The sequence below is a fragment of the Silene latifolia genome, chromosome 2 (assembly GCF_048544455.1).
Source record: "Silene latifolia isolate original U9 population chromosome 2, ASM4854445v1, whole genome shotgun sequence".
NCBI classification, from domain to species: Eukaryota; Viridiplantae; Streptophyta; class Magnoliopsida; order Caryophyllales; family Caryophyllaceae; genus Silene; species Silene latifolia.
In genome coordinates this window covers 154,389,076-154,403,627 of record NC_133527.1, presented here as the reverse complement: position 1 = coordinate 154,403,627, position 14,552 = coordinate 154,389,076, and the positions used below count along the sequence as shown (strand labels likewise).

General features: G+C 38.8%; 1 protein-coding gene and 1 non-coding gene across 2 annotated transcripts in view; both read left to right on the top strand.

Moving 5' to 3' along the window:
- Nucleotides 1-13,448, top strand: part of LOC141641485 (uncharacterized) — a 31,410-nt gene extending 17,962 nt beyond the window's left edge. Inside the window, exons 2-5 of the mRNA XM_074450144.1 lie at nt 11,323-11,551; nt 11,717-12,096; nt 12,253-12,394; nt 12,496-13,448. Coding sequence (XP_074306245.1) covers nt 11,323-11,551; nt 11,717-12,096; nt 12,253-12,394; nt 12,496-13,448 — 1,704 coding nt within the window. The remainder of the gene's footprint in view (nt 1-11,322; nt 11,552-11,716; nt 12,097-12,252; nt 12,395-12,495) is intronic.
- LOC141644485 (small nucleolar RNA R71) lies at nt 8,657-8,763 on the top strand. The gene has a single exon (XR_012544100.1). It is a non-coding gene; the product is annotated as a small nucleolar RNA R71 (small nucleolar RNA).
- Nucleotides 13,449-14,552: the final 1,104 nt, after the last annotated feature.

The following is a 14,552-nucleotide window of genomic DNA, read 5'->3' as shown; positions in this document are numbered from 1 at the left end:
GGATTTCTCATTGGAGGTGGGGTGTATGGTGGTTGAGGATTTTGAACATTTTGGCTTTTTTATGAGAAGTTTGTGTTTTTGCTAAGTCGCACCTTGATTTGTCTTATTCCTAAAGTGAGCATCCCGGTTGTGTAATGTTATTATGAAGATTGTTACCAAGTGTATTTTGAATAGACTTAGTAAGGTGATGTGATCCCGCTAAGTGTTCACAAATCAAGATGTGGTCGTTGGTCACGGTCGAATCAAAACACAATTTATAGCTCCACAAGCAACTCTACAATTAGTAAAGAGGCAAGTAAAGGTCGGATCCCAAGGGACGGGAGTTGAAATGAGATTTCTATTGTAACTAGTGGTGTCTAAGGGGTGTCACAAATTGGGTTGATGTAGAAGGTTACTAAACTAGAATAACAATGAAAATAAACAAGCAAGATGAATAAAAGGGGTGTAAACAATTGATTAAAGGCACTAGGGTGTCATGGGATCATAGGGGAATCATGGGATATGATCATACAAACATGTTCTCAAATTATAAGCAAGCAATTATTGTTGTGATGGATTGAGTTGGGTTATATCTTACAATCCTAGGAAAGTTTGGGTCCCGGAGCCGAATCGATTAGATTGTACAACACCTACAAGTCGACTTAATCTTCCCTACTTAACAACATGCATGGTCTAATGAGACTTGAGTTGGGTTATGTCTTACAAGTCTCATTGAAAAGATAGGAGATGATAGTAAATGCAAGGATTCATAGGCTTAGCATTTCATCAAATATAACATGTGCATGAGTTGAGATCAAAACAAGCAAGCAAATAAAACATGAAAGCATATTAATTTAAGCATGAATCATTCCCCATGTTGGTTTCCCCTAATCACCCATTAACCCTAGCTAAGAGACTACTCACTCATTATCATGTTGATCATGCTAGCAAGGTTGTCAATCATACCAACAATATGAAACATGATGAATAAATAAAAGTAATTAACAATAATTAAAAGGGGATTAAGAGATTATACCTACTAATGATTCCATAATAAAGCAAGAATAAAAGAAGTAGTTGATGTTTGATTGAGAGGTTGTCAATCTCCCAATAATAACCCAAATAATCTTCAATTACACAAAATAAAGGATGAACAAGAGAGAGATTAAAGAACTAAAACTTGGATTAAAACTTGATTAATACTTGATTACAATATTGAAGAGAGATTTGATTGATATTAACTACACTAATTATTGATAAGAAGAACATGCTCCTCTAATTAGCCTAATGGGGTATTTATAGTGAAAATTAGGGAGGATGCATTAGGGTTAACTAAGGGCTAAACTAGTAATTACACTTTTTAAGTTGAGCAAGGAGGACCCGGTATTTCTCGAGAGAAGGGCTTCTCTTTTCGTAGCTTGAAGAAGACAATCCGTCTTTGTGAAGAAATCCGGGCGGAATAAGGTCGGGACGGACGGATTTGGGCGGTGGAATCCGAGCAGATTCGAGGAATCCGGGCGGATTGTTGAGGGGAATCCGAGCGGATTCTCGCGTGGGACGCTCGGATTGTGCAGGGCCGGACGGACGGATTGTTGACAATCCGCTCGGATTGTCGATCAAGATAGTAACTTCTTCTTTTCTTCCCTTTTCTTCATAAATTCCTTGGGGATTTCCTTGGGGACTCAAGGATCTTTCCTCAACATTGCTCTTCTACTATGATATGTACAAAGGCCTTCTAATCTTGTCTCTCCTTGATGCTTGGTCATTGAATTCGATCAATTTAGTCTTGTTTTGCCATGAAAATGCAAGATTCTTACTCCTTTCCTACCAAGGGATCAAAATCTCAAAGAATATGCAAAACAAAGAACTAAAGATAGGAAATGACCCAAATAAGCACTAAAAAGCATGGAAACAAGGCTAATTCGGGGGCCAAATATGCGCCAATTATGGTCACATCAAATATCCCCAAACCGAACCTTTGCTCGTCCCGAGTAAAGAGGTGAGAAAGACTAGGACCAATACTAAACTATCCTAATAATATAGCCGATATGAGACAATTAGCGGGTCTCACTCCGCCCCTTCAACTCACAACAAGACAACCATGAGGTAGGATGCCTTCTTGCAAGGCAAGGTGGGTCTTGCCAAAATGGCGACACATCCAAACATTAAGCACACAAAATCACATAATGGATGCATCTACAAAAAGAATAGCCACTCCCTCATCAAGTGGCGGAAATTATCTACAAGGGAAACAATTCAAGGGTACACACTCCTTCATAGATGCAATTTATTCAAACTACTAAGCCTAGAAGGATACCAATAAATCACCTCCAAGTTGTGTCAAGCTAGGGTACCTTTGTCCTAAATCGTTAAATGCTTTTGTCAAGAGTAGACTCCCTATGGTGTTAGAAACACTGGAGGATCGCGGAATTCCCCCTCTTGCCTAGACAAGAAGAAGGGTCGTCCCCTCTCTACCATGCACAAAAATGGATACGATGGATAAAGGGATCAATAAATATTTGAGTTTCACTTTGGGAGTTTGCTTTTGTTTTTGTTTTTCTCCCCAAATTTCTTGTGGCATTTGACATTTGAGAACACTTTCTTTGCCATTTCTTTTTGATTTTTGGCATTTCAATACTTGACAACTTTTTTTTGCATTTCTTTTTGAACATTTTCAAAGTCACCCCAATTAGTAACGAGGGTGCCTTGTATTTGAAGCTTAGGGGTTCTATTTTTGCTCCTCTTTTCATTTGATGCATTTTTGCAAACTTTCTTTCACTTTTCATTTCATTGAACTCAAATTGATCTCTTTTTGTGCCCATTCCCTTTTTGATGACAAAATGTGGTAGAACATGGATGAATGATGGTTGCATGGTTTCAAGGGTCACCTTGGAATAAACGGTAGCCAAGGAGTTATCACACCACAAGGTACTCTTGACTAGGCCTTAAACCATGGGTCAAAGGATACTAGCATGACACATCCTAGGGTGTTTTACAAGTATTCTAACAAGAAAAGTTTTAAGAATAAAAAGCATCTACTAGGGCCTATATACACTTGTCAAGCTTCCCAAGTAGACGGTTTCGCAAAATTTTTCTAACATGCAACTACATGCCATGATGCAACTAGCATATAAACATCCTAATGCAAATGATTCTACCAACTAATATGAAAAACAATCTAAATGCAAGTCCTAGATTCACATTGTTATACCGCATCAATCAAAATAAAGCCACATAGTCATTAACATAAAGAGGAAAAAGGAGATTGGAAAGATCATACCATGCGGTCTTCAATATCCTCATGTCTCGGATGTGGCGTAGTCAATCAATGTGAACAAGGATAGAACAAACACAATATATACAAGACAATATATACAAAGGAAATGAACTTGTTTTTGGGTTTTCAATTTTTTCAATTTTTATGATTTTTGAAATTTTTCAATTTTTATGGTTTTTGAATAAGAGTTAAATGTTAGAATTCCCATCCCCACACTAATATGGGCATTGTCCTCAATGGCCAAAATGATGGAAATTATGCAAAGATGATGCATGATTTTTATACTAAATGCAATCTACACTAAGCTATGTTACATGATGCATGGTTTTTGTTATGACGGAGAGGATAATTTAGATTACCTCCCGTTGCGTATGCATTAACTTCCCCAAACCGAGTGAGACACTATTGCTAATGTCCAAGGATGGGTATAGTTCATGCACACACTATGCTATGCATGAAACTAATTTGTCATTTTGGATTTTACAAATGGGAACAATAAAATAAGAACACCTCAATGGTACCGAGGTGTGAGTCTTTGGTGTTGCTAGGACTAAACCAACAATGATCAAAATGAAATAAAATACAAAGAGATATAGACAAACCATGGGAGAGTAGGAGTCTCCAAGGCTTGCTAGTCTTCCATCATGCTATCATCATCACTTCCCTCATGAGAAGTGGTCACATTGCCACTTTCCTTGTCATTTGCTTCTTCACTTTCTTCCTCATCTTTATCTTCATCATCTTCACCATCCTTTTCTCCTTCACTTGCTTCTTCCTCAATATTATCATCAACTTCTTCATCATTTCCAACAACCTCATTGCCACCCACAACGCCCCTAGATGCACCCGGAAATAAGACTTCTCTATCCGCCCAACTAGGCAAAGGACAAGATGGATCAAGGAGTCCTTGCCTAGCTAAATGTAGGAGGGGTGGATATTGAGCCAAATAAGCATTTTTCCGATCTTTATAGGCTTGCTTGTGCATTGCTTGCATGAGAAGAGTCACATAGTCTTTCCCAATTTCAATTCCTTCCGGTTTGAACTCTTCATACTCAAAGGGGTAAGGTGGTATGACAATGGAAGAGGAGGGAGCTTCAAGATCACCCTTTTGTTGTTGAATGATATACTCGGCTTCTTCGGAAAGGGGAAGTAGATAATTGGTCCGGTGGACGCTTAGACGACAAATCTTCGAGGGCAAGGTGAACGATCTAGCTTTACTAGTTAGCCATCCATACTTAGTGTCAAAGGGGTTTTGGGCAACCCACTTGAACTTGTGAATCATAATATGCATATCAATAAGATGGCCACCTTCCTTTGCTTTGTACTTGTTATCCTTATTGAAGTTAGGATCAAAGTGCTTAGTTAGGACCGTGACTAGGCCGCCATTGACAATAACGGTCGTGCCCTTCTTCCCACTATCGACGTTGAGCCATCTATCTACCAAGAGCCTCAAAGAATTGTAAGGCTTGGTATGAATTCTTCCGATATTCAAAGCCGATTCAAGGAGAATAAAATCAAGTCTTGTGAAATGATTGGTGTCTTTCCTAGCAATTATGGTATTTCCCACAACCTTGTGCCATACTCTTATGCCCGGATGATGGACCAAAAGAGCACGACATGCATGAAAATCCTCAAATTTCTTCCCGGAGATTGCCTCTCAAAGAGGCTCGGGGTCATACTTTCCATAATGCTTAAGATAACGCGATTCATCACTAAGACCCAAAATTTCACCTAATTCCTTAAAGGTAATGCGTCTACTAACATTAGCTAGACGAAACTCGAGATTTTCCCTATTCTCAACTTTGGTGACTTTCAAAGAACTTAAAAATTCCAAGATAAGGGAGGGGTATGTCAATTCCTTTGTTTCAAACAATTTCTTCAACCCCATGGCTTTGAAAAAGGCTTTTGTTTGCTCAAGAACACCCAATTTTCCCAAGGTATCCTCACATATGAATTTGGTGGATTGAATAGATTTCATAGCAAACTTGACAAAGGTATTTCTATGGGTATCGGAAATAAAAGTTACCTCCGGATAATGCAAAACTTGATTAATTACCGGAGTAGAAGGTGTTGTTGCTCCCATAGAAGGTTGTTGTTGTTGTTGCACTTCCAAGTTTGGTGTTGCTACCACCATAGCCAAAGCTTTCTTTGTTTGAAGAGCCTTTTGCCTTTGTGAGAGTGCCTTAGCCTTTGGTGCCTTTGTTGCCTTTGTTGCTCCCTTAGTCCTTACCATTGATGAACTAACCAAGAAAAGAGTGAAAAATCTTCAATTTGTAGTATGCCCAAATCGATTTGAAGGTGAAAGGCTTTGCCTTTATGAAAACAAAAATCGACTCAAAGGTTGAAGATTTTGTTCTTGGTTTTGATTTTTGTTGAAGAAGGAGTGATTAATTTGTTGTTGGAAGGGTGGTTTGATTTGTTTTTGTTGAATGTTGTTGAGGGTTTTTGTTTTTATGATGGAGAGGATGAGGGTTTTGATGTTGTGGGTAGTGTTTATGAATGAATGAATGAATGAATGAAGGTGGGAGGGGTTTTAAAGAGGCCGAAAATTTCGAATCTGCAGGGGCAATCCGTGCGGATTCTTCACAATCCGTGCGGATTCTGCTCTTTCTGGGCTTTGCAAAGCTCGCCTAAAGACGGGCGTATTTGTGACAATCCGCTCGGATTTGCTGAACACGGGACGGGCGGATTTGCTCAAAGACGGACGAATTTCTGTCCCGAGAAATTTGCTTGTTTTCCTCAGCTGCAAAGACGGACGTATTTTTCCCAGGACGGACGGATTCTTCAAGACGGGCGGATTTTTAGAAATCCGCTCGGATTCTTTAACAGTCAAGAAAATTTCAAAATTCAGCGCAGTTCAGGACGGGCGTCTTTTCTGCAGGACGCTCGGATTGCATAAGACGGGCGGATTCTTGGGAATCCGCTCGGATTCTTCCTCTGTGTACACGGATCCAGTTTCACCCGTGCACAGCGCATTCCCTTTATCATTCTTCCATTCTTTCTTCAAGTCTTGTGTTCTTCATTGTGGGAGCACTACTAAGGCATGGATAGCCTAGGCAATTATCATCCCCACACTAAGGTAAAGCACAACACATCAATTGAAATTGTTAGTCCCTCCCTCACTTCTCTCAAGCATGACAATTATTTTGATCAAAGTAAATAAAAATCCAAAGATGACAAAAATGCAATACAAGAATTGAAATGTAAGTTAGGGAGTTAGAAATATTTACAAGTGGTGGTTTAGGGAGGACTCCACCAAACTCTCATTCTTGATGAGATGTCAAGGGGGCATGTTCAAGGTGTTGTTGATGTTGCTCAACACCTTGAAGAAGTAATCAAAAGCTTGTTCATTATCATGGTAGAGGTTCTCAATGGACCGTGGCCCTTGTTGTTGATCATGATCGATGGCATGTCCAATGTAGGGATTAAAAATCCCTTCAAATTCGTCGTCCCAAAGACCACAAACTTCATTGAGTTGATCATTGAAAATCTCTTGCTTAGATGGAGACAACTCTCCCAATTTCTTCTCTTGGCCAATGAGGCCATCTTCTTCTTCCTTGGTTGATTTTGATGAGCTTTGCAAACTCTCCTTGTCACAATTCACTTGCTCTTTGAATGGAGCATCTTCAACTTTCTTCTTCCATTGGAGTTCCGATTTCTTCTTCTCATCTTTTCGGCTATAATGATCAATCATGAAACATGGTTCATGCAAACGAGGAGCTCTCATGGTCTTGTCAAGATTAAAAGTTATGCTTTCATCTCCCACTTCTAGAGTGAGCTCTCCATGTTTCACATCAATCATCGCACCCGCGGTGTGTAGGAAAGGTCTTCCTAGGATGATTGGAATGTTGGAATCTTCCTCCATATCAACAATGACAAAGTCCACCGGGATGAAAAACTTCCCAATTCGCACGGGGACATCTTCCCATATCCCTAATGGTGTCTTCGTCGATCTATCGGCCATTTGGAGTGTGATGTTGGTGCATTTAAGCTCTCCCATCCCCAACCTTTTACTCACCGAGTATGGCATGACACTCACACTAGCCCCTAGATCACATAAGGTTTTTTTGATCGTCGTGTCGCCAATGGTACACGGTATTGAGAAGCTTCCCGGATCCTTTAACTTTGGAGGTGAACTCCCTTGAAGTATTGCACTACTCACCTTAGTGAAGGCGATAGTCTCAAGTTTCCGGATCGACTTCTTCTTTGTGAGGATATCTTTCATGTACTTCGCATAGGCCGGAACGTGATTGATTAATTCCGTGAAAGGAATTGAGACTTCTAAATTCTTCACAATTTCCATGAACTTTCCAAGTTGATCATCAAATTTGGGCTTGGCATGACGACTTGGAAAAGGAAGTCTAATCACAATGGGCTCCTTCTCTTTGGCCTTGTCTTCATTTTTCTTTGAACTTTCTTCTTTTGATGATTCTCCATCTTTGGAGTTTTGCACAATTTCTTCCTTTTCACTAGCTTCCACAACTTCATCCTCAACTTGCTTCTTCGGTGCTTCATACCTTGTGCCACTTCTCAAGTGAATGGCACTAATCTGTTTTCATGTCTAGGGGATTACTTTGAGGTGGTAATTGCCCCTTTTGTCTTTGTGAGCTTGAAGATGCTAGTTGAGTCAATTGTGTTTCCAACATCTTGGTGTGAGCTAGAATGTTGTTGATGGTGGTTTCCTTTGCTTGGCTATCTTTTTGCATTTGAGTGAAAAATTCTTGTTGATTCTTTTGCATTTGGAGGACCGCTTTTTGGACATCAAAACCTTGGTCATTTTGGTGATTGTATGGATTTTTATTTTGGTAACCTTGGTTTTGATTGTAAAAGGGTCTTTGATTTTGGTTTCTCATGGGTGGTGGAGTGTATGTTGTTTGAGGGTTTTGAACATTTTGGCTTTTGTATGAGAGATTTGGATGGAATTTGGTGTTTTCATTGTAAAAGTTGGAATAAGGGGTACCACTCTTGTATGCTTGGAAAGCATTCACTTGTTCATTTGTTCCCCTACATTCACCTTGGTCATGTCCCAAAGTTCCACAATTCTCACATATCCCACTTGGGATTGATGAGGATGCCGTCATGGCATTAACATGATGCTTCGATGATTTTGAGTTTTCCTCAAGTCTAGCCATAGCTTGTTCAAACTTCAAGTTGATTGTGTCAATGTGAGCAGTAAGTTGAGCACCCAATTGAGTAACGGAGTCCACTTCATGCTTTCCTCCTCTAGTAGCCTTGCGAGGTCTACTATATTGTGAGTTATGGACCGCCATTTCCTCAATCTTGTTCCATGTTTGATTGTCATCAACTTCGGTGAACATTCCATTTGATCCCATATTGAGAATGTTCCTAGAATCTTCATATAAACCATTCCAAAATTGTTGCACCAAAAACCATTCGCTAAGTCCATGGTGAGGACATGAGCGACAAATACCTTTGAACCGCTCCCAAGCTTCATACAAAGACTCTTCATCCCTTTGCTTAAAACCCGTAATTTGAGCTCTTAGCATGTTGGTCTTTTCCGGTGGGTAGAATTTTTGTAGAAAGCTAGAGCCAACTTCTTCCAAGAATCTATTCCAAGGGTGGCCTTATCAAGGCCCTTCAACCATTGCTTCAGCGGTCCGATTAAGGAAAAAGGAAATAAGACCCATCTAATTTGGTCTTGAGTCACGTCCGTTTGAGAGATAGCATCACAATAATCGCAAAAGGTTTCCATATGAGAATGAGGATCCTCACTAGGCATCCCCCCAAATTGGCTCCTCTCAACTAGTTGGATGAAGGCGGACTTGGCAATAAAATTTCCGGTGAGATGTTGCGGTGTAGGAGTACCATTTGGTAGATTCTCCTCGGTGGGTACGAGTGTGACGAAATTTTGGCATTGTAGGTGGATTTTGTGGGGTATTGTGTAATGGGTTTTCTTCTCCTTCTATTGCGAAAGGATTGACAAACTCACTAGTGGGTTGAACAACTTCACCAACACCTCTCAAATTCCTCCTAACAAGTCTCCTATTGTTCGTCAAGGTTCTTTCGATTTCACGGTCAAAAGGTAACAAATCACCTTGTAACCTTCTAGACATGCAAAATATCAAAAACCTCAAAAACAATTAGAACAAACCTTGAGGAGTTTTACTTCCTCAAGGCGAAGAAAGACACAACTAATAACAAAAAGGAAATCTAAGTCAAACAAACACCGTCCCCGGCAACGGCGCCATTTTTGATGCGATCCCGCTAAGTGTTCACAAATCAAGATGTGGTCGTTGGTCACGGTCGAATCAAAACACAATTTATAGCTCCACAAGCAACTCTACAATTACTAAAGAGGCAAGTAAAGGTCGGATCCCAAGGGACGGGAGTTGAAATGAGATTTCTATTGTAACTAGTGGTGTCTAAGGGGTGTCACAAATTGGGTTGATGTAGAAGGTTACTAAACTAGAATAACAATGAAAATAAACAAGCAAGATGAATAAAAGGGGTGTAAACAATTGATTAAAGGCACTAGGGTGTCATGGGATCATAGGGGAATCATGGGATATGATCATACAAACATGTTCTCAAATTATAAGCAAGCAATTATTGTTGTGATGGATTGAGTTGGGTTATATCTTACAATCCTAGGAAAGTTTGGGTCCCGGAGCCGAATCGATTAGATTGTACAACACCTACAAGTCGACTTAATCTTCCCTACTTAACAACATGCATGGTCTAATGAGACTCGAGTTGGGTTATGTCTTACAAGTCTCATTGAAAAGATAGGAGATGATAGTAAATGCAAGGATTCATAGGCTTAGCATTTCATCAAATATAACATGTGCATGAGTTGAGATCAAAACAAGCAAGCAAATAAAACATGAAAGCATATTAATTTAAGCATGAATCATTCCCCATGTTGGTTTCCCCTAATCACCCATTAACCCTAGCTAAGAGACTTCTCACTCATTATCATGTTGATCATGCTAGCAAGGTTGTCAATCATACCAACAATATGAAACATGATGAATAAATGAAAGTAATTAACAATAATTAAAAGGGGATTAAAAGATTATACCTACTAATGATTCCAATAATAAAGCAAGAATAAAAGAAGTAGTTGATGTTTGATTGAGAGGTTGTCAATCTCCTAATAATAACCCAAATAATCTTCAATTACCCAAAATAAAGGATGAACAAGAGAGAGATTAAAGAACTAAAACTTGGATTAAAACTTGATTAATACTTGATTACAATATTGAAGAGAGATTTGATTGATATTAACTACACTAATTATTGATAAGAAGAACATGCTCCTCTAATTAGCCTAATGGGGTATTTATAGTGAAAATTAGGGAGGATGCATTAGGGTTAACTAAGGGCTAAACTAGTAATTATACTTTTTAAGTTGAGCAAGGAGGACCCGGTATTTTCTGAGAGAAGGGCTTCTCTTTTCGTAGCTTGAAGAAGACAATCCGTGCTGTGAAGAAATCCGGGCGGAATAAGGTCGGGACGGACGGATTTGGGCGGTGGAATCCGAGCGGATTCTGAGAAATCCGGGCGGATTGTTGAGGGGGAATCCGAGCGGATTCTGGCGTGGGACGCTCGGATTGTGCAGGGGCTGGACGGACGGATTGTTGACAATCCGCTCGGATTGTCGATCGGATAGTAACTTCTTCTTTTCTTCCCTTTTCTTCATAAATTCCTTGGGGATTTCCTTGGGGACTCAAGGATCTTTCCTCAACATTGCTCTTCTACTATGATATGTACAAAGGCCTTCTAATCTTGTCTCTCCTTGATGCTTGGTCATTGAATTCGATCAATTTAGTCTTGTTTTGCCATGAAAATGCAAGATTCTTACTCCTTTCCTACCAAGGGATCAAAATCTCAAAGAATATGCAAAACAAAGAACTAAAGATAGGAAATTACCCAAATAAGCACTAAAAAGCATGAAAACAAGGCTAATTCGGGGGCCAAATATGCGCCAATTATGGTCACATCATAAGGTTATGCCTAAGCTTGAGGTTTAATTTCAAAATGCTTTTATCCCGGGTCGTAATATTGGTGACAATATTCTTATTGCTAATGATCTTTTTCGCAAGATTTCTTCTTCTAAATCTGGTAAATATCGGAAGATGGTGTTTAGAGCTGACATGAGTAAGGCCAATGATAGGATTAATTGGCACTTTATTCGCGCTACTCTGTTAAAGATGGGGTTTCCTGATTGGACCATTGAACTTATTATGAAGTGTATTTCTTCTGTTTCTTATGAGATTCTGATCAATTGTATTCCTTCTCAAAAGATTCTTCCTCAGTGCGAATTGAGACAAGGTGATCCACTTTCGCCTTAAATTTTTGTGATTTGTACCGAGGTGTTATCTCAATGCCTTAGTAAAGAAGAAACACATGGTACTATTAAGGGTATTCAAATTTGCAGAGGAAACCAAGATATTTCACACTTATTCTTTGCTGATGATTCCATTTTTTTCCTGGAAGGGAAATCTTCTTCTTCGTGCTCGACTTTGGCTTCTACTATATCAAATTATTTTCAGTCCTCAGGACAACGAATTAATGAAGCAATATCTGCCATTATCATTAGTCCAAGCTCGTCTCTCTCATTTCCACAAGATTGTTTCAAATATTTTCTTGTCTCGCCTACGGCTGAAATGGTAAAATATTTGGGGCTTCCAACTGATATTAGTATTTCTGAGTATGGTAAGTCTAAAAGAGACATTTTCAACTTTCTTATTGATAATGTTAAGAAGAGAACGTCCTCCTGGAATGGTCTTTTACTCTCGTCGGTTGGTCGCCTTTCTTTGATTTCTTCTATTCTCTCTTCTCTTTCCACGTACTTTCTATCGATGTTTAAAATGCCGGTAAATGTGACTTCTAAGATTGATTCTTTATTGTCACAATTTTGGTGGAGAGGATCTAGGACGTCTAAGAGTATCAGTTGGTGTAGTAAATTATTTTTAAGTCAACCGAAAGGTCTTGGGGTACTGGGAATTAAAAATACCCGATGCTTTAATCAGGCTCTTCTTGCTAAAATCGGGTGGAATATGCTTCGTGATCCGTCATCTCTTATTAGTCAAACCGTTGGAGTTGAGTTGGATCTTGATTGGACTAATTGTATTAATCGCGTTGAGACTGTCAGGAGTAAGGACTCATGGATCTGTAAGAGAATCCTTTGGGGCGCTAAAACTTTTACTAAGCACATTGCTGAATGGTTGATTTTGAGTCCAGTTTAAATGTTTGGACTTCTTCTTGGGTGGAAGGCTCGATCCCTATTCCGAAACATTATGACCTTCTGCTCGTTGAATCTTCCCTTAGTAAGTTGAGAGTTAAGGAGCTTATTTCTGCAAACAGTACTTGGAATGTTGACATGGTAACGTGCTACTTTGAGGATTCTTTTATTGCTAAAATTCTCGCCATTTCGTTAAGTAAAGAAAACAAAGAAGATTTTGTTTTTTATAAGGTGTCAAATAATGGTAATTACTATGTCAAGAAAGGCTCTTTTGACGTTTGGCAGGATTATTGGAATTTGAAGACTAGTGTTAAGGACTTGTCTCGTATCTCGTCAAGGTATAGGGCTTTTATTAAAAAATGGTTGTGGCATCTCCCTGAACCTAAAAGATGGATTATTCTGCTCTGGAAAATTCTTACACAAACTTTATCTTTTGGCCGTGAACTCGAAAAGAGAGGTATTGGTGATGGTTTCTTTTGTCGTCTTTGTGACAGAGAATGTGTTGAATCTTTGGAGCATTTGTTCTGGGATTGCGAGTTTGTGTCGAGACTATGGAGTGCGAATCATCTTGATATTAATGCTAATAGTGGCTCAAATATTAGCATTCAAGAATGGATTACTAATTGGCTTAGCTTATTAAGAAAGGAAAATAGTATTGATGGAGTTATTTCTTTCATGTGCACTATTTGGACTATATGGGTCACTTGGAATACGCACGTCTTCAGCAATGAACCCTTGTCTCCTTTCGGCTCGATTCGTTTGTATGAGCATGAATTGAGCTTGATGATATCTGCGGAAAAAGAGAGAGCGATTTCAAGAAAAGACTTGAACAACACTTGTCTTTTGGATGATGATGATTTTAATTTAAAAGTTCTTCATAATGGTAATACCTTTCCTCTTATTGGCCTTGATTTCTGTGAAAATCATTATCTTATCTATACAGATGCTGCTTGGCGATCGAATTTTTCTTCGGGTTTAGGATGAGTTGTTAAGGATAGTAATGATTTTGGACATTCCGTTTCCGAGAACTTAAAATCGAATTGTTATGCGCAATCGGCCTCTGAAGCTGAAGCCTTAGCTATCCTAGAAGCTCTTAATTGGGTTAAAAGACGCCAACTTCTCCACGTGCGTGTCTATTCGGATTGTCTGCAGGTTGTTGCCCAATTAATGGGTTTTTCTTCGGTTACCATTGACACTAAAGTCATTGTTAGTGACATTATGAGGGTAGGCTGTTATTTTCATTATCTTTCTTTTTGTTATGCTCCTAGCAGTTGTAATAAAATGACTCATAGATTAGCTCAGAGAGCCATTAATATGTAATTCTATTACTTGTCCATCTGTCAAAAAAAAAAAAAAAAAATTTACCACCTCTTTTACACCACACCTATACCATTACACAAATTCTCACTTTAAATGGACACCCATTTAAAGTTGTACATGAATTATGTTCCTCCTATAAAATGAGAGTGAATAGTATAAGTGGGTGGGAAATGAATTCCTCGCTTGCCCTCCTACTTATATTTTATGAAAGGATCACTATTCGTCGATAGTTTTAGACTGGTAGTGTTCGTATACAATGGGACGGATGATACCATTATTATTGTAGACAAACAGAAGGAGATTAGATAGTACTCCCTCCCATCCAGACCAAAGGTTACAGTTGCTTTTTGGCACTATTCATGGTCGTAGGGAATCTTTGATATTATTCTTAATCTATAAGACAAAATATAGTCATGTGAGATCTTGTTTGATTTATCGTCATGAATGCTATAAGAATATCAAATTTTTATAATTTTTAAAAATGTGTAACTAAAGATATGCACGTTACAAAACGTGCCTCGACAAGTGTGATAAACAACTGTAACTTTTGGTCTGGATGGGAGGGAGTATCTTTAATTTCATCCTAGACAAATCAAATGTTGGGACATGTGATACATGTACCACAAAGACAATGACCACCACTGAACTTCTTTATTCTTTTGTCAAATGCAATTTTCTTTTAGACTGATATAATTTTTAATAAAATTAAAACTGGTTAAATATATTTATATGAAATGAATAAGACAAAAGCAGAATAAAGTTTTTCCA